The sequence below is a fragment of the Musa acuminata genome, chromosome BXJ2-8 (assembly GCF_036884655.1).
Source record: "Musa acuminata AAA Group cultivar baxijiao chromosome BXJ2-8, Cavendish_Baxijiao_AAA, whole genome shotgun sequence".
In the NCBI taxonomy this organism is placed as follows: Eukaryota; Viridiplantae; Streptophyta; class Magnoliopsida; order Zingiberales; family Musaceae; genus Musa; species Musa acuminata.
Genome location: NC_088345.1, coordinates 47679488 through 47700154, shown reverse-complemented (window position 1 = coordinate 47700154; position 20667 = coordinate 47679488). Strand labels below are relative to the sequence as shown.

Below are 20667 nucleotides of genomic sequence, written 5' to 3'. Positions count from 1 at the left end.
CTTGTGTTTAAGTATATTTGTTTGATACTTCGGGTTCAGTAAGATTAATTAGTCAATTATCCCATTAAATTGTGATAACTGATATTAGAATCAATATAACATTGGTAATGATAAGCAATCTTAGTAAGAAAGCATCCTTTGTAAATGGGTTTGAACTTTGAAGGACACCTTTACGACAATTATTAATTCCTCTTGTTACAAACAATATTATGAAAGCCATATAAAATCTATAAGCATATCTAAAACTGGAGATAAGACTCTGTTTGTTAACACTCTCCTGATCGAGACTGATTTGTTTAGTTCTTGTTTGTTCCTAGATAGATTTCTAGCAAAAAACAAAAAAAGAATTCAAAGACTTTTGATGTGACAACTATTCTCCTAATTAGTCCTAAAATGATAAGCTTTTGCTAATACACTTAGAATCATACATGATGTTTGTCATCTTCATATGTGTTCCATAACTGATACTTCTGAACTGTTCTCCTAATTGACCATCAAAACTGATACTTCTAAACTGTTCCTCCTAATTGACCATCAAAACTGAGCCTCGTTGGGGAAGTCAGTCTTGTAAAAACCAAACCATGGGAACACAAAATTCGTAGAGTCAAATCCCATCTCAAACGCAAGAAATCTTCAGCACCGATGGGGCTAATGAGTCAACTTTCTTGATCACATTTCGCTCCAAAACGGGCTTCCTCTCTAAATCATATTTGCTATTTCCCAAATGATATCAACTTAAAGAAGCAGCAACCGTAGATGAGACAACAGCAGAAAATAATATGAACAGCCTCATAACACATCATCTTCGATTGGTCGATGCAAGAGAATTGACACGAGGAGCAAAACTACAGCTGCAAGAACTCAGATTTGTCTCTGATAACCAACAACGTATATGAACCAAACAAGCAGGAATACAACAATTCTAGTGCAGCCCACAAATACAGAACAATCTTACAGCACATAGTTCTTGTTTTCTTCTTTCTTTTCACTTGATTCTAAAGTTTGGTCCTACTGGATAAAACTTAACTGCTATTTAGAGCTAAACAGATAGTCCTGCTTGCCATTTTGTGAAGAGAAGCTTCCAAATGATACTTCTCAATAAAGAGCAGGCTATTTGTACACGGACAGATGATGATGCAAAAAATTATGAAGAGAGTGATGCTGTTAACGGCCCCGACCTCGTCCCCGCCCACGGCCACGGCCACGACCACGTCCCAAGGATCTCCCTGATTTGAGATTAACAAAACACAGTAAGACAAAAGTTCGTCTATGGGTTGTATAATTGCTTAAGCGTAGGGAATGAGTCGAATTTATAGTATACCTGCAGTTGGCTTTTTGGGCTTGACCCGAGGTGTCTCCTCGACCAATAGTGTCTCGAGGTTCAGACTGTCAGGCAGGATGTAGTAGCGGATATTGTTGCCTCTCACGCTTAGGTGATCAAGAGTGACTGGATTTTTCCCTTTCACTGTGAGTTTCACAGTTTTCAAGTGAGTATTCATGCTAATATCCACACCTGAAAGAACCATGAAGGGATCAGATATGCCGGATTGCAAACATGAATGAAATCAACAGTGAATAGAATGAAGCAACCAATTAGGAATTGGCATTTAATGGGTCGTCAAGCAATACCATCTGTCATCCCTCAACCATTTGAACTTAAGTGACAACTGTAAGGTTCATGGCTTAATCTGGAACAAGGAAATGCAACTAAACTTCATGCCTCACACCCAGAATATATCCTTGTATGTAAACTTTGGAAGATCAACAAAGCTAAAACAAGAGTCACCAGAAACCAATTCTCGAGGAAAGGATGGCAACTAGGGAAAGGGATTGAATATCTTACTATAAAAAACCTATAAAGGCACTGCTGCGAATATGGAAACGAGATGCAGCTTGTGGTGCCTGCGACATGTTAACAGCACCTAGAAGTGACTTTTCAAGAGCTACTGTTGAACTGAAAACAATTAAATACAAATTTATTCACAACATATTATGCTTAGCTACTAGACATGTTTACCATGCTTTTTGTTGTTCCCTATCAATCTCTGAGGAAAAGACAAAATTGCATATATATCCTCCCAAAGTAAGTGAATTTGCATTTACTCCTCTAAATTTTAGTTTTAACATGTATATCCCTACAAAAATCAGAACTTGCAACTTTCATTGTGCTGATATCCATTAGTTGGTGGTTAGCACAATGACGTTGGAACTCCAACTGACAATAATACCCATCAGATCAGATAGCTCTCTCTGTGGCTCCAACCATGATGTAGGCTTATCAGCTTCAAGCCTTCAACTTTCTTCCAATTTTTTATATATATTCTTAAAATATCAATTTCTCTTGTAGAATGTGCTATATCAAAAGTCGTATGGGCAAATGCACTATTTCCAAACTTCGAAAGTATACAAATGTAAAATCCCTTCCAAGAAAAGTCTTGGAAAATGAAGATCAATGTCAAACAACCTAACATGCACTTCACAAATTTGGAGCTTATTCTTTAACTTTGGGCCAACAATGTTGTACATCAATAATAAGATCGACCAAATAAAACATCATATGAAAATATTATCAGATCATACATCAGATGCACCAAAACAACTAGCAATCTAAGTGTTACATTGACAAAGACATCCAATACAGGATATTTCTCCTATTGCAGGTCCACCAAACCGCTGCAGTCATTCATTTATGATCACAGTGATAAGTCTTCTTGGAATTCATTCCCATCTACCGGGCATGAATAACATGCATGCCTCATATACCCATTATGATAAATGCCATGCATGTTGAGCATATTAGTAACCCTTCTAACTACTTTCCTCAGAGCTATTCTTTAAAATGAAAATGCCATCCTCTAGCATACACATCCATCTTCAGTAGATTTAATAAAGTAGACTCATTCCAAAAAACACATACAACAATAGATAAACAGCACAACTAATCCTTCAAGATTTTGTAATTACCTTTGATATCCATGTCGATTGTTTAAATTCCTTTTTTTATAATTAAAATTCTCCAAAATCATTCAGTACACCTATCACTCCTTAAGGATGAACCAGCCAGTTCAAAAGAGAGTTCTAAGAAGCCTTTTATAATCAGAAGAATCTTAGTAAACCAGTAAGGTTGTAAGTCCAGTCTTGACTTCCAGAAATAATTGACTCATGTAGTGGTTTAAAGGCTATTACTGGAGTGTTAATGCATTTAAAATATGAATAGTGACAAAAATAGAAAGGGAGATCTGGTAGAGACTTGGAGCTTCTTGCCTCCACCTCCAACCATATAAGGTAAATCACTTGTCCTCATCAAGCAACAAAGCACATTGTCAAAAGAAAACTTTGGGGCTTCAAGTATCTTGAATTGGAAAATAATGACTCTGAATAGGTTGGTTGAGAGAGATCAAAGAGTGTGTAGAGGAAGAGACTTGCACATGAAATTAGTAGCAAAAGGAGAATTTAGTATCAGATAAAAGCTTCCACACGGTAACTTACTCCCATATCTTATGATAACAGTACAAGCTCAAAAGAAGTATAACACTTGCCTGGAAGTAGCTCTTTTAATAAAATTGAAAAAGTGAAATTTGAAAGTGATGACATGTTTAAATATCTAGTTATTGGACTCATAAATTGATCCACTTTCTAGGGCTTAATTACTTTAACAAAATATACAATATTTTTCATAACAACTGCAGGAAAATAAGGGAAATGAGCATCAAAGAATGGTTAGCTTTTAGAAGCATAGATGGATACGAAAAGTTAATTTCACTCACCATCTCAATGATAATCATAGATTGCCCCTTCATTTTTCCTGCTACATCCATCTCCAATCACTCGTAAGTCAGTACATCTAATCTTAAAGAAATCTTGATTCTTTTATTGTCCTTCCATAATCCCCCATTTAAATTAAATATTTCATGATTATTGAATAACAGTTTGAATGTCAAAGCAAACCACTATGCAGATTAAAGGGAAAGTAACTGATGAATCAATTCCAGGAAAAAAAATCGTGAATTAATGTAAAAAGCATATATATAACTTCTAGTCCTCAAGTGGGAAATTCCCCAAATAGAAAATTCCCCATAACCTAGCACTCACTGGATTCCTTAGATAAAAGATGACAAGTTAGAAAAAAAGATGAAAATAAGCTACTGGGCAAGAACATAATCAATTTTGAGTTTTCAAGTCAAATAGCATTACAACCAGAAACCACGTTTCCATCATCTACTTCAATAATAACCCTTTTCACTAGGGCAAAATACAAAGATCGGGGGCATAAAGCATTACTTTCATCATCTACTCTACATCAGTAATAAGTTAGTCCATCACCTTCAAAGTCAAAAGAACTTCTAAAACTTTGGACATACTGGACCGCCACAGCAAAGATTTAACAAGCCGTCCTTATGCATGTCAGATCTAAAGGCGACAGAAACTAGTAATCTATGACAAAATGCTCCTAATGAACCAAATGATGCAATCAAACCAGAAAAAAAGGCATTTTCCTTCATTAGCGAGATAAGATTCAAGACCTTAAACCGAGAGCAGAGATCCATGAGCAAGTTGGTTGGTTTTCACCCAAAACCCTAGTTTGAACCAGAAAGGAGATAACCGTACCTATGATGGTTCCGTGGACAACGGTACCGTTCTTAAGCTCGATCGAGACGGTCTCGTTGTTGAGCTTCATCAAGAACCTAGCAAAAGATTTATCACAAACAGATACATCAAAGATCATAAAAGCACCACAGCGAAGAGGAAGACGAGCAGATCGATCACCTAACGAGCTTCATCCTGGATCGGGAAGGTGGCGAGGCAACGGTGGCAGAAGAGGAGGCGGACGACAATAGCTCCCCGTTAGGGTTCCAAAACCGAAAGGTTCGGCACTCGTGGAGACGAGCGCTTAAACCCGTCTATGGTGTACTACTGCTCACTTCCTCTCCTTTTGCGCCGTCCGATTTAGCAGAGCAAAAGATTGATCGTTGTGGATGCATCAGAACCGTTGATTATTTTGCGAGCCGGACTTTCTGTGCTTTTTCTAATATTCCATAAATGTGTTTTTTTATTTTCTTTTATTCGCATTTATCCCTTAAAACTCAATTTTTTATTTGCATTAACCGAATTTCCCTTCTAAAATGCTTCCATTATTTTTACCTAAAATTATAATCAAAATTATCATAATAAGTTAGAATAAAATATTAATAATATTATTTATTTTTTTTTTAATATAAGCATAAATTTGAATCGACCTAAAAAAAATTCTTTTAACTTCGATTCCAATATCTTGCTATTATAAAATCAAAATCTCTACCAACTGCTAGAAGCAATATTGGATTGCATTCCATGATAAATATGAACCGAATGTAGCACACACAATCGTTAATCTTGAATCAACATGTAAAGAATAATCCAACTCTAGTAGCATCCACAGGCACATTCCATTTGTTGGACAATGGTGTGATGATAAAATGTTAATGACAAAGGCAAAGCCAAACAATGGAGATCTCAATGGCAATAGATTTCATAGAATTCCTGACTATACGATTACAACAATAATCTCCAGATACCAAAGGCAGATTATGGATCACCAACAATTAAGCATAACAAACTACTCCTGAGAGATTCTTGGTGTAAACTTGATCTATGGCATCCATAATAGATCATGTCACCAGAATCTAGAATGGGACAAGTTGGAACTAAATCAGGTTTTGTAGCTAACGAAATAATTTATATATTGCCGTTACCAGAGTCTTCGATAAGATAAAACCATGCATACAGAATACTACAAAAGCATTTTGAGGACACACTCAGATTATTCAGAACCAATGTACTCATCTATGATTTCCCCTTAATTCATGCATGGCAGTAAAGCACATGCAATGACATACCCTAGTTTCCCAACTTGCTAAGCGACACATTCTCACATTAGGTATTGCATAATTATCACCAAACCCACCAACTGAAGAAAAACACACCGACGAAGTGAGCTAGAACCGACCTTGGTGCCAGCGCCTCCGATGGGGATGCATTGCTTGCTGGCAAGCAATCCCAACATAAACTAGCTGCCGCAGGCAGGTAGAATATGGCCCCACATAGAGGACCTACCAATCGGCAAACATGTTACTCCCTTGTCTTTGCTCTCTTCATACTGAGACTACTGTGGAAGGGGGAGACGGAACCGGACATGTGCCCCCCTTCCTCGCGTAGTGTGCCATTGATCATGGCAAGCTCTCGTAGCTGCTGCTTCTTAAAGAAATCTTGTGACTCCTCCTGAATAAAAGAAAAGATAGAGAGAAATGAAAAAGGATATGCAAAACTCTTAGGATGTCAAGTAAACTCAAATTTGGGATGGGAAATAATATACCACGGGTTTTAACAAATCTTCAAGGATTTCACGAGCTTGCATCAGACGAGTGTCAACAATTTCTGCTGGCAGTTCAGCCTCTACCAGTATATGAAGTGGCTCGTTCAAATGTTCATATCCTGGTTTTCCTCTCATCATCTCCTCCTACAAGTAGCGCAAACAGAACAGTCATACATTTGTAGATTCCATACTAAGCAAGACATTCAAATGTCCATATGCTGGTTTCCCACTAATAACCTTCTCTTACAGAAATTCACCGAAATAGTAGCAGTCAAATATAGACAATTCAAGTTGCAAGGTTACAGTCTTGACCAAACAGGATACTGAGCCCAAGGTAATTGGCACAGGCAGAGAAGAATAAAGAACAGACATAAACTTCAAATGGATACCAGAACAGGTTAATAAGATGCAGAACATGATGTAGCATCTCATTCATATGACACAAACAAGAAAAAGAACATGAACAAAGGGACAGTATAAAGATGAAAATTTACAACTAAGCTCTGGATGTTAAATCTTGGCATTTTTATGAAAACTCAGTTGAGTAGTATTCATCAGATATGATAAGAGAATCAGTCAGTCTCCTCATATAACCATACCTTCTAAACTTGTTGAACGATAATATTTACACGAACAATCCAAAAGAACAATTTAACATGATATCAAGGTCAAAACTGACTATGGAACTTATCTTTTTAATACATAAAATGTTCCTTTCCATATATTTGGAACCTTGGAGTGGTGATCAGTTGATGAGGCAGATACACATCTACGTAACCATGGATTATTGCAAAATCAGATACATAAATATGTAACCATGGTTTACCTTGGTGGGATCTTTGATGCTTCCTCTCCCTCTAATCAGTATACGACAATCAGTATTTGCCTCCACTCGCTTTAGGGAGTTTCCTCGAGGACCAAGGAGCCGCCCAACAAAATTGAACTGAGAAAAAGAGGAAAAAACTAGAACTACCTTGTGGGTTTGAGTTGTAATAAAGCTAAGACTTGAGCAAAGAGAAAGAACTTACGGTAGGGAATTTGTCTATAGGAATATCAACCCTGATGGTTTTCTTCACAATAAGACCTGAGGAGCTACCTTCAGAGCCAAGCCAACTATGTGCAGAAGAAGGCTGCACCAGTCCCATCCTCTGCACATTACATCTAATTGTTTAAATGAAAGAAAGTACAATACACATGAAATAACAGATTTGGAGATGCATAGTTTATTAAAAATATGTCCTTTGTGTGAAAAGATTTTAAGATTGGATGGGCGTGAAGATCAAAGACAACAGTGTAGTGCGGTACATAATAAGTAGGTAAAGAGTTCAAATTTAAATTTCAAAATCTATTTCTGTAAGATATTGCATAATATAAATAAATTTAGACAATAGCTTCTCCATAATGAATATTAATTTATTATGTGACTTTCAAGTTTGAAATGGCATTTATGCAAAATCAATAAGAAGCCTTAAGCACATTTTGGAGACTAATATTTTGCTACAAGGCTTGCAGGAGGAATCCAGAGGATCAAGCTACACCGATCAAGAGTAATTACTATGCGTTAATAAAATCCATGATAATTATTGAAGAGATTAGACTGTTGATCAATTCAAAACACCATTGAATGACAATTCAAATCAACATCAGGCAAACAAGTTTAACTACCTCCAGAATTAGCAATCCTAAGACAAAAAGGGTCCACACATCATGTGATGGACTTATGGTAGTCATACAGGATTGTAACAGCCAAATAAACATAAATAAATACAGCTCTGAAATAGAGACTGAAATTAGTTCAAGAACACAAAGAACTGGAAACAGCAAGTTAGAATAAAGTGTTAAAATAAATCAAGATGTAAAAGTCAAATAAGAAGTCAATTCTAGTTAGCATGAAACATCAAGAATGCTTCTTTAAACAGCAGATTTAGTTAAAAAGGGAATTATGTTAATGGTTAGTATCCATACTTCAGATTGGAAGGGTGATGCCCATCCATTCATATCATTTGCTCCTCCATTTGAAAATAATCCTCCAGTAGTCATTGGGCTACCATATTCAAGCCCACTTTGATCTAAAAGAGATGCATTTCCCAAGAGCATTGTAACACGTATTATCTCTGCTTCAAAATGTCAATTTCAAGCATAAAATGTATAGGTTAGCATTTGTTAATAAATTAGTAATCAGTAAATGTACAGACATGGCTCAAACAAATGGTTAGTTTACAATCAGTATACAACCAGACTAACACTGTCAGCTACATGCTACAAATTCTTAATTGAATCATCAAACGAGTACAAGTTATTCCAATGCAAGCCATAAAACAATGACAAGATTTACAAACTAAGACGTTGAAATGATCACAATAGTTGGAACAGACGGTTGATTAAGTTGGTCTTTTTTTAATACTTCCACCTTTTATTGAGCTTAAAAACTAAGACGATTAAAGTCATTCAATTAATTGGACCAAAGGGTAGATAGTTAAGGTTGCCTTCTTGTATGCTTCGATCATTCATTTTTGTATCATAACAACATAACATAAGTTATGCCAGTGGGCTTTTAGTAAACTTAAGAAAGTTCATAGGCGCTTTTTTCCTTTTTGAAGTATGGAACTTCCATTGAGAATTAGAGATACATAGCTAGAGAATTGGATGATCTGCCGGCATCGTCTACTTTACAAAAAAAGTTCATAGGCTTTAGTAAACTTAAGAAAGTTTCTAGGCTTTTAGTCAACTTAAGAAGTTTTGATGGCCCTTAGTGAAAAAGTTCTGGTTTTCAATAATTTCTCTTTTATCGTTGTTTTGCAGCTATAGTTCATGTTTTTTTATAAAAAATGAATGCTTAACTATTATGTTTTTGCATGTTCAGATATAAATATTTAGACAATTAGACTGATGTTTGTATCTGTTAACTGTTTAATGTCTCATGTTTATTTGCTACAATAAAGATCATCAGTCTAATAATAACAATCAGTTAGTGCAAAAATTTTCTCATTCAAAATCACAAACCCATAACATAATGAACCAAACAACCTAGAAGAATAGGAAGATACCTCTAGAAAATATGTTTGCCAACAGATCTTCGACCACACAGCACAAAAATGTAAAACACATCCTTCCCAAAGTAGTGTTAGGACAAGAGAAGTTCATGCCCTCCTTGGGAGAACATATGCCCAAGCACCTGAGCATAGAAGAGGCATCATCTGCTCTTTTTCAATTATTATAGTCATGGCAAGATTTTTTTTACCGACAGTACGCTTGCAGCTTTTATTCTAAAAGGAATCTTAAGCTTCCATGCCATCTCATATCAATTTGGAGGCCACTGTCCAAAAAGCTATGGGAGTATCTCTTATGTCAAACATGATAGTAATCCCTGACCTCAATGCTTCCATGCCAAGGTCCCAAAGTAATTTCGGCCTGCCCATTGGAGGTTCTACTGCTGCAAAAGGTACTGATTATTGACAACTTAATATGATTGAAAGAGACAATTCTAATAATTCTCTGCATTGGTTAAGTTATCTTAATGAACCTTGGCTTTCTTAACTTGGTCACAGCTCACAGCCAATGATTATAGTGACTTATAAACAGGCTAGCAAAGTGATCTAGTGACAAGTAAATTTTCAGGAAGACAAAGCGTTTTCAGGCAATGAAAGAAGGACAAAGATGGTAAAAGCAAAATGAAGTAAGAATACGTATGAGCGAGTGAGGTTGTGTGTGCGTGACATCTACCACCACACAATAACTTGTTACTGATTAGTTGATTTTGATCTTGAAGGAGAATTTAGTAATAGATTAACACACGAGACTCGTCAGTTGTGTCCTTCCATGCAATGAAGCCAAAAGAAATGCAAAGAACTACGGAATAAACAAACTCATAAGGTAATGCACCATCAGAATGTTCAGACAAAATCCTCTTAAGAGCAATAAGCAAGGCATTTCGAAAAGGAAGATTGAAAGGTCTCAAGAAGAACAAAAGCAACATCCTGATGCATCTGAAATTACTGAAGTTAAATTATGAATCTCACCCTGGTTCAGTAGACGATAACAATGGGGAAGCACGGGCACAAAAGGACTCAGCTTTTGACGCTCAGCAAGTAACTCTGAGAGATACCTGCAAATTATCAATTAGCCCTTTGTCACGATCTTGGGAGTCTCAACACTTTCCTTTATGCAGAAAAAGAACGACCCGTCAACTGAAAATCTACACTATAATCCTAGTCGAAATTAACAGATCTTGCAAAGAAAGGACATCCGAAGGATCATGGAAAATAATGCAAATAATTGTAGAACTCAGTAAATAGACATTAGGACACGGAAATAAACAAAATTTATCATATTTGACAATAATCCAGAATCCAACCCACAAACAAGGATGTAAAAGGCATCTGAAAGATCTCAGCTTTAGAGTGGAGAAATCTAGAAGATGGTTAGCGACATATCCGATCGTCCAAAAACCGCATAAGAGGAGCCCTTAAGGATCAGGACAAAAGAAATAGGAAGTTCGAGGCTATGGATCGATCGTCGATGAAACAAGAAAAAGGAGACGATCGAAGACCAAACAAGGTCAGGAGCAACCATTGTCCAAGAAAAGCCGGGATTTTGAGAGGAAAAGGAGGCGCCGTACTTCTCCTGCTCGGCGAAGGCGCCGGTGGCGGAGCGGATGCCAGGGATGTGGGGGGAGTGCGGTGCGGTGGAGGGAGAAGGGGAGTAGGCCATGAATCTGCCGGAAGCCATGGTTCCGGCGAGATCGACGGCAATTTCCGGCCAGGTTCGGGTCGTCGGCGACACGGATCCCGGCGAGATCTCGATGGCCCAGGGCAATCCAGGATCAGCCGGCGGAGAAGGGCAAGCAGGGCAGGGAGACACCACAGGAGGCGGAACAGAAAGCGAAGGTATTTATAGTGGGAGGTAAAAGAGAGGCAAAGCGGCATAGCATTCACAGTTCACTGTGGGGGCAGTCGCAAGAGGTAAATGAGCTCCTTTTGTTGGCTTCTATGCACACAGCCTTAATCTCGAAGCTTTTCTTTTTTTGTGGTTGACTCAACCACAATGCTTTGGGTTAAGATTCATGTGACTCCACCTTAAATTGCAAGGGCTCCACCTTTCCAGATTTTGATCATCCTATGTGATGCTAATTATATATATTTTTTTTAGTTAATTATTTTTTATATCTTAAAAATTATATTTATATTCTTATAATTATAAAAATAAAATATTTAAACCCATTTATCCTAACATTATAACTATATAAACATTATATTTATGATAAATATATTTAGATATTTTACTTTCATAATTATAATGACGTCAATATAATTTTTTTTAAGTGTACAGATCGAGATGTTAAAAATAACTAACTGGATGAGGTAATATATAATTAGTCCTCCTATCATACTATATATTAATTAATATTATAAAAATAAAATATTTTAATATCTGACATATAAATCATTCAATATTAAATGGTATTGAGATTAAAAGAATGTTAATATATAACTTGGAATCTAATCACTTAAGTAGCAAAACAAAAAACTCTTTAACTCTCTTTACTATGTACATTAATTTGCAAGGGATGCTTATTGCCAGTTGAGCCACACAACATTCTTCAGCTCGAGGCCTCAATACAAATGAAGTGAAGGAAAAGGTCATGGTGATCATGGAAGAGTCCAGCAAAAAGGCATGTTCTTCTGTGGAAGCAAGCATGCCAACCAATGGTCTGACCTAATTCCCCTCTCCCTCTTCATAATGGCTCATGATCCTGAGCTCAGGTGCTTCAGATCTTCATCCATGTGGCTCTTAAAGCACCATGAATGGTGGTGATTTGGTGGCCATGCACCTGCAAAGTCACAGCTTCTTCCAGTGACAGTGAGAGTTGCAGGGCTCTTTTCCTGTGATGAATGCTTTCTCCCCTGCAGTTCAAGTCAAGACAGAAAGCTCTCAGTGCATTGTGTCAAAAGATTTCCTTTTCATGTTCACTGCACCATTTGTCTGCATGCAGAATAGCACATCATTTTACCAACACTGTGTGCATTGGCAATTAGATTTGCAGATGTGTTTGTGTTAGAGATAATTGCTTTTGAAATTTGATCATCTTGGCATTCAGAGCTTCATATATCTTGATTAAGCAGAAGATAATGTTCTACAGGGCAGATTAAATTAGTGGGAGTAGAAATCTATGCTTCTATGTGGTTTCACTGCATGTTTGATAAGATTTGAGACTAATTAATATAACACATGAGGTGAAGATGTAAGGTAGATAGCTACAAATAAGTACAAGAAACCAAAAAAGATGGAGATTAGGAGTTAATATGTCCTTATCAGAGAGACTGTGATTGAAAGATAAACTTGTAGCAGTGACAACCAATATATTATATTTTAGTTGTTGGTTGCATGAAGAATCTTATCACAGAGCAGAGAATTCTGCAGTGGTATCTGACAACTGCTTGGTATGATTTCACTGAATGATTTATAGGTGAATTTTGGAACAAAAATAATTTTAAAAAACTTTTATATAATATTTTTAATTTTTAAAAAATTTCACATAATATTCATGTGAAAACATTATTTTATTTTTATTTCTGTTAAACGGACGATTGCCCTCGTTCCATGAATTTACAAGTCACGCCTCCTCTGCTTCATCGCTTATCTTCGATGACAAAAGAGTCCTATAAACGATGACAAAGATTAATTTTAACAAACGTGTTATGAGAATCTGAACATACGAAAGATAGTTGATAGTATGACACGATTTGACTTTACTAACATTCCTTCGTAATAAATAATTATTAATATTATAATATTTTTATAAAATATATGCATCTAAATTTAAGATAAAATGAAAAAATTAGAATTTTATTATTGTTTATCATGTAAAAAAAAGGATTTAGCATCCTTTTGTTTTGAAATATATCAAAATATTCTTAATTTCCGTTCAAGATTTGAATGAAATATTTTATGAATATTTAATACATATAATAAAGTTAATAATTAATATTTACGAGAATTTAAGTTAATTAATATTGATATAGTATTTTTTAGTTTAATGATAGAAATACTGTTGCCTCGTTGACCGATTTGGTTTAACAAGTTTGACTGATTTCACTGTGAAACTTAAATTACATGAATGTATTTTTAATTATTTTTAACCGTATATATATATATATATATATATATATATATATATATATATATATATATATATATATATATATATATATATATATATATATATATATATCGCTCTGTTATCGTTGGAAGCCTCGCCTGTCTCATCTCACGGTGGACGCAGGTGGCGGAAGTGAGCCCTACGGTTTGAGGAGTCGCTCTTCACCGGTCTTCGATTCGATTCGGATCCTTCGCCGCATTGGTTGAGCCCTCATCTCCGAGATCAGATCGAGCGCTATTTCTTAGCCGGAGAAGAATCCCTTTCTCTTTCTACATCGATGGCAGAGAAAGGGGGAAATGGGTCTCCTTTCCCGAGAGGGAAGGCTGCTGCGCCTTTGAAGCAAGGTCGGACATTTTCCTTTTCGTGCTTTTCTTGGTCATATTTTGAAGCAAGATTGAAGCAATCCGATCCGATTTTTACGTATGCTTGCTTCCGAATCAGGTTATGTTGGAAGAACTATTAAACCTAAGTCTATTATTTCCTTTTCGTCCAGTGGTTGGTCGTCGAGAACTATTAAACCTTGTGCTTTATCTCTATGATTTGTTCTATCTCATAAGCTAGCTTACTTCCTGTCTGCATTCTTCAGTGTTAGTACCTTGTTATTTGTAAGTTGATAGCCACTGTTAGCTAAATAATGGGTTGATGTTCCATTGTCTTCTTGATGAAAGGATACAATTGTTTTACTTATTTCTCTATATAATTAAACTATTATCTCTGTAATGAAACCACTTTAACTGAGAAGTCAATGTATTCCTTGTCATCTTGAGAAGGTAGCCTTGCAAGAATCTTCCTTTGGCTTTTTGTGCTGTTATATTTCTTAAAGAAAAAGTAAAATTTTCCAGCATAATAACAGTCTGGAGTACAGATATGCACACCCCTTCCTCCTTGTGGCCCTTGTCACTGTATGCTTTGGTCAATTCCTTAATATGAAATCTATCATGACGTGATTATGTATTGTGTAGTTTCTCTTACTGGAAGATCCTTTGTACGTATATGACTACCTTCTACTATGCTTTGGACACTTTCTAAAGCAACCTTTTGCATGCAGGATCACTCAAAGGAAATAACAGTGGTGCTATGGACGAGTCTACACATATTGAAATTGACTCCTCGGACTCTGAGCTTGAAGGTTGATGACTTTTTTTTTTTGCTTTTTCCAGTCCTCTAGTTTTCATTTTTTATGTAGATTTTCTCTAACTAGGATAAATACAAATGTTGTTTGTTAGTTGCGATAGTAAATGGGATGAAAATTTCCTGTTCTCAACAGCAAGATGAGGGCCTTGCAGCTAAAGGAACACGTCAAGCTGTTGCCTCTAGTCCTTTCGAAGGGTTAATTTGATGGATGAAGTTTTCGTTTTGTCACGGACTTAGCTGGTTTTGCCTAAGTTGTGTGGCACCCTTGCGTGTCCGTCCGCAAAGGTCAGCCTCCTCGAAATCTCCCATGGTCCCTTAGGACCTCAAAAAAGAAAATAGGTTAGAGAAAGCGCCTCACTCGAGATCCACAAGCAAACATTTCAGAAAATATTCCATAACCAATGCAAATTACAAATAGACTTCACAAGCTCTGAACGGTCGCACAACAAAGGATCCAAAATGGTCCACTACAGACCGAGATCTCTCACAAGTGTTCACATGACACAACATTTATTTACAATCTTAAAACGGCTACCAAACCCAACTAAAATAGGGTTGTTAAGCATTCGACCGTCCCCTTACATGTTGCGCAAAGCGTGAACAAACCAAAAGACACGAACATACATGAGCATTGCATTAAACCCCCTGTTTACAGTTTTGTCCGTGACAGTTCGTAGTTTTGATGTCATTTTATCATTTCTTGGATATCTAAAAATGACACATCCAATAAAAGGAAATTAACAGCATTTATATATAAAGTTTTTCTTTGTTTAGTGCAAAATGCATTTGCTATTTTTTAATCAACTATTCAGTATCTTAAATGTCCAGCATAGCAATGTGCTTGCATGTGCTGATAGGGCCATATATCTTACAACATTCTGGTTTTGACCATCTCCACGTCATTGGGAAAGGGAGAATAGACTATCATCGGAATTGAAATCCTCTTGGTTCTAATTAATTCTTTATGGTCCGAAATGAGAGATTTGTGCAAACCAGTTGGGTTAAAGTATTTATAAATTTACTTAACCACTGATTTTACAGCTGGAAGTTGAAATAAAATTATGTGATGTTGGATGTGTTCCTAGTAATCCATCTTTGTTGTTTTCACATCACACTTACCAAGTTGGTGCCTCCTAGTTTGTTGATCAGCACTGGGTACATGTCCTGATTTTGTTATCTGCTTTATGGGTAAACATCCTGAGCAGTGTTCATTCAATTAATAGGCCTGATTTGTGTTGCAACTTGTGGCAATTTGGATAAAATAAGTTGTATGAATGTTTGCCAAATAACAGAAGGCAAGGCAAAATGTAAACTGTAAAAGTTTTTGCTCTTTGGTTATGAGTAATGTGCCTCAGATTGTGTCAACCGAGTGAGGAGTAGGAAATTTTCCAAATAGCATTGACCAATTTATATGTATACTTAAAACTATTTGCTGCTCACTTTTGGCCATTAATTCTTAGGTTTTGTTGAAGAAAAAGTTCCAACTTCTTTAAATGCAAATGAAAAATCATCAGCTGAACAGAAATCCGGTAAGAAGAAAGTCTCCTTTGGAAGTCTAAAATCAAGTGGGAAGACATCGTTTGATATACCAACTGCTAAAGGTTTGCCTTTGCACCTCTTTGGTTATTTATATAAATTTTCATGTCACGTATTGACAAAATCTCAGGAGGTGTTGTTCTACTTTCCTTGAACAATTTCGGGTGAAAATAAGTTCTTTGTCATGTTTAATTTTACAGGAGACTTGGGAAAAGGAGGAAAAGGTTTTAGTGTAGGAAAGGCTGGTGGAAAGGGTAGTATACCAGAAGCAACACCAATAAAGCCCCTGGTTACAGAAGTGGAATTGAAACTTGAACTAGGTTGGTTCTTGTTATCAGCAAAATTGTTCTATCTTTTTCAGTTCTTATCTCTTTTTTTTTAATGCTTTTAGTGTGTTTGATTTCTGCTAGCTATTGGGAACTTTAGGAGTTATTAGACATCACATTTACCTATACTCTGTGCTTTCCATGTCTTCTATTTTAAGCCACCATAGAACCAAGTTCCAATCAGACTCCCAACCTTATTTGGTCAGGTGCTATTGTTTTTTCCTAATTGTCAGCTTTATGTTCTTTTTACCACAATCCTGAACTATAAGGTGTCTGTCGAAGAGAACCTTAGGAAGGGATCCATCACAATTCATATCGAGGCTTGTTATCTACAAGCATGTATGTAGCCTCCTTTCTTGTCAAGGCTTGTTTTATACGTACACATACATATATTGTGAAGGAAACCATGAACAATCCACAGTGTATATGCATATCTTCCTTCATATTGAGGTTTTTTTTGTACATATATATAACTCACTTTTTTAAAGTAGAAACTAAAATGATTTAATTAAGAAAAATACTATGGTTTGTTTTACCATCCATAGTTGTCATTATATTATGTGATGACTGGTAAATTGATTTACATTATTCCCTTTGGCTTCAAAACATATGCTATCATGAATTTTTTTTTTAATGTGAAGTTGACATTCTATTTATGGAATCAGATTATGTCCTACTAAGCATTATAGGGCATTATCCAAAGCTGATTAGTTATGTAGGTGTCGAAGTAACCTTGTTTCATAAATGCACCTAGTATATATTTTTGATGATGGAAACATAATGATGCTTGTAAGCTTAATTTAGAGTTTTTGGTTCTGCAAATCCAACTTATCAATATTGAACAAGAAAAAGATTTTGAATCAATCAGGCAAAAGAGATATATAATAACCTTTTGTTTTCTGTTTGAACATCAGACTTAATCATATGCTGATAGTTTATTTTAAGTTGGAACTTTGTCATTACTGTTGATATTCTAAACATCTATTCCCAGCTAGACACTTCTAGAAATATAGATTATTTGTTGATTGACTTGCAGAACTTCCGAAGGGGGCTAGATTGTTGATGGATTGCGAAGCAGCAGAAGTTTTACAAGAAATCCAGGGACACATGACTGTTTTATCAGATGATCCAAAGATAAAAATGCCTGAGTAATGGTCTAGGAATTAGATTTTAACTTTCTTCTTCAGGCATCGTCCTTCCTAATTTTTCTTACTAGTAAAGAACTTTTTAAATATCAGTTTTTTTCTTTCAGGTCATTTAGCAAAGCTTTGCAGTATGCCAAAATCAATGCTCACTACACGAATGTTCAGTCCGTGAGACAAGTTTTAGAGTATCCTTTGGTTGAACTTGCTTTAGTAAGTTATGTTGTGTACTTTGTCACTTGCCCAACTGAACAAACTGCCTGTTTGGCCATTAACTTAAGTTCTAGGACTTTGAAACAGAATGGGGTTACTGATGGCGAGGTTTGGAGCTCAACTATAATGTTCTTTGTCCTTCTTCTCCTCCTTTTTTGACCCAGTGTCATGCCCTCTGAGGTTTTCTTTTCAATTTTGATACAGATATGCATGATTGGAAATGTTGATCCTGAGACCCTTGATGAAGTTTATGCTCTAATACCTTCCTTAAAGGTCAGATCTGTCTTTTTAATGTAAATTGGAATTTCTTTTAAGATTATCATATCGATGGTTTTGTTTTTTCTAAGATTAATGTTGCTACTAAACATAGATATATGTTTATTTAGCCATGATGCTTGATAAGAATTCTAAGAACATATTATGTTACAAAATATGATTGAAGCTTCTGCTGCACAGTGAAACTTTTATTCTTTGCTTGTGGAAAAAGGAATTAGTTGGTTTTGGAAGTTGCATGGGTAATTTAGTATATACATATCCTTCCCATTCCACATGATCAAAAAGGCATATATAGAAGATGTCAACTAGCTTAGCTAGAAGTACTGACCTTGATTGTTGATAGCAAGATCTTGGGATCAAATTATGCCTTTGCCACTTACCAGTGATTTAAATGGGCGCTTGGGAGCTCGCCTCGGCGCTTGGGCGAGCCGAGGCCCAAGCTCCTCAACAATGCACCAGCAGCGCGCTTCAATGAGGCGCCGCTTGGGTGCTTGCCTGAACCCAGGCGTTGGATGACTTAGGCGAGCGCTCGGTTCAAATAGTTGAATCGAACTAGACTTTTTAAGTCTAGTTTGATTCAATAGTGGTTATTTGGTTCGATTGAATCAACTAACCACTTTCTTACCTGCAAAAGCCACCTCGCACGCCCGTGTGACCTCGACCAATCAACCCTAGAGAGCGCTCATGCCTCCGTCGCCAACGCTTTTTGCCGTTGCCTCCGCTGCAGATGCAGTAGACCGAGGCCTCCTCTGTTGCTGACAAACAGATCTGACTGCTTAGCCTTCGTCCATAGCTTCCTTCCACCGCCGTTGGCAATTCCTACCGTCGAGGGAGAGGATCGCAGCTTCCTCCACGACTGACATATACTTCGGAAGCTTCCTTTATCCACGACGTTGTCGTCCGTAGCTTTCGTCGCTGCTGTCCACAGCTTCCGCTGCTGTCGCAGCTATCATCAGTAGCTTCCTCCGCTGCTGCAACTATTATCCGCAGCTTCCTCCGCCACTACTACTGTCGTCCACAGCTTCCTCTGTCACCGCTGTCTTCTCCTTCCCTACTGTCAACTATTGGTGACACTTTTCTCTAGCTTGTTTTTTTCTCCCCCCTCTGCTACTATTAATGGTTTTTTTCTCCTCTCTAACTATTGTTAACATTAAATAATATACTGTTAATAATAGATTGTTAAATCTCTAATCTTTGTTGTTTTAAAATTATATATTAGGTTTTAGAATTAATGACAAGTGTACAAAGCAGTTTAATTTTAAGACAAGTCTTCATAAACATGCTTAGCATATTTTTATTTAGTTGTATATGATTTTAATTATAATACTCGGGAGCGCCTTGCTTCGCTTTGGTGGGCACCTAGGCGAGCGCTTAGCGCTTTTTTATTTAGTTGTATGTTTGTCATGGTTTTACTTTCGAGGAGTTACTCCTTTTAAACTGTCAGATCCCTTGAACATGTCACATGAAATTTTTTTGTTTTATATATTTTCAGACAAATAAGCATAAGAATGAAGGAGCTATTGCAGATGTACTTGCGAGTCTGGCAAACTTCAGAACTTCAAAGTAACTCTCACTACGAGTTGCAAGTAAATATTGTAAGTGTTTCTTGCTCAAGTTACCATTGAAGTTCATTTGTCCAAGCAATTTACCTTTTTTGTAAAGGAAGTTTTTTTTCTAACAAGTTATTTGTATCTGAAAGAATTAGTGATTGTAGAATCTTGTTAGATCATAATTTTTCCCATAAAAGAATCCCAAAGGATTTACACTAGCTTACACATAATTCTTGCTTCTTTCTCAGAGATTAGGTTTCTTCGGCACTGGATATCAGTATTTTGTATGAAGCTATTTGTGGTTCTCTGCGACTGAAGTACTAATCAGGTTAGCTGCTAGCAGAATCCCTTAAGGGTAGCAACCGAAGCCATCGCCTTAATTCTATCTTGAAACTCACGAGACGCATATAAGCAACTGGATCTGTAATCTGATGTAAGGTGAAATGGTAACATACTGTTTGCACGTGCACCACATCAATTCTGGATTTCTATTGAAAACTGTTGTTCAAATTCAGTGATGTTGCAGTCCTGGAAACTGCATGTGACTATACATTGTAGGCTTGTTCCCAATTGTTACTGATTTTATACATCAGTTTAACTAATTTGATTGTTTGTGCTGGTCGTGTCTGGGTTAATTGGGCCATCAAGTTGGACTCTGAAATGCATGGTGGACTTCTAATTGATCACCTTTGTTCCCAATTGTTACAGGTGCTTTAAATTCCACCTACTTGCCTGAGTTCATATTCTGTAATCACATCAATAATTTCATAACTATAATCTGCAACCTGTTATGAACTGGGAAACTAGGTTGATTTGTTAGTTTACATATTGAGCTGCTATTGAATTGTACACTGAAAGGCTTGTGCCGCCGAAGAATACCACTCAGAATATTCAGGTAGCAGTCAAGAGAGCAGACTATATATCTTCAAAATTATAAATCCAAGTGTTGAAAACATAGTGCAGTAATCTATGGCGGGTC

At 36.5% G+C, this 20667-nt stretch overlaps 3 protein-coding genes across 9 annotated transcripts; 1 reads left to right on the top strand and 2 right to left on the bottom strand.

Moving 5' to 3' along the window:
• Positions 1–852: 852 nt before the first annotated feature.
• LOC135619818 (small nuclear ribonucleoprotein SmD1a-like) lies at positions 853–4919 on the bottom strand. Its single transcript, XM_065122184.1, has 4 exons — positions 4768–4919; positions 4609–4685; positions 1322–1513; positions 853–1226 (listed from the first exon to the last, which is right to left on the bottom strand). Exons 1-4 carry the CDS (start codon positions 4779–4781, stop codon positions 1165–1167), a joined length of 345 nt encoding a protein of 114 aa, XP_064978256.1. The 5' UTR covers positions 4782–4919; the 3' UTR covers positions 853–1164.
• A 775-nt stretch (positions 4920–5694) lies between these two features.
• LOC103996366 (KH domain-containing protein At5g56140) lies at positions 5695–11231 on the bottom strand. 5 transcript variants are annotated; one of them, XM_065122181.1, is made up of 8 exons: positions 10971–10987; positions 10372–10457; positions 9400–9785; positions 8318–8469; positions 7381–7500; positions 7179–7295; positions 6353–6496; positions 5695–6258 (listed from the first exon to the last, which is right to left on the bottom strand). In XM_065122181.1, exons 3-8 carry the CDS (start codon positions 9533–9535, stop codon positions 6109–6111), a joined length of 819 nt encoding a protein of 272 aa, XP_064978253.1. In that variant the 5' UTR covers positions 9536–9785; positions 10372–10457; positions 10971–10987; the 3' UTR covers positions 5695–6108. The 5 variants fall into 5 exon arrangements, with proteins under 5 accessions (XP_064978253.1, XP_064978255.1, XP_009415552.1 ...); XM_065122183.1 differs by having other exon boundaries at positions 8318–8466; XM_009417277.3 differs by lacking the exon at positions 9400–9785 and having other exon boundaries at positions 10971–11231.
• A 2369-nt stretch (positions 11232–13600) lies between these two features.
• Positions 13601–20305, top strand: LOC135585292 (DNA-directed RNA polymerases IV and V subunit 4-like). 3 transcript variants are annotated; one of them, XM_065122180.1, is made up of 10 exons: positions 13601–13855; positions 14560–14640; positions 16106–16246; positions 16382–16501; positions 17544–17655; positions 17760–17837; positions 17937–17970; positions 18067–18135; positions 19631–19733; positions 19937–20305. In XM_065122180.1, the coding sequence occupies exons 1-9, from the start codon at positions 13789–13791 to the stop codon at positions 19703–19705; spliced, it is 777 nt and encodes a 258-aa protein (XP_064978252.1). In that variant the 5' UTR covers positions 13601–13788; the 3' UTR covers positions 19706–19733; positions 19937–20305. The 3 variants fall into 3 exon arrangements, with proteins under 3 accessions (XP_064978252.1, XP_064978251.1, XP_064978250.1); XM_065122179.1 differs by having other exon boundaries at positions 17931–17970; XM_065122178.1 differs by having other exon boundaries at positions 17760–17862; positions 17950–17970.
• Positions 20306–20667: the final 362 nt, after the last annotated feature.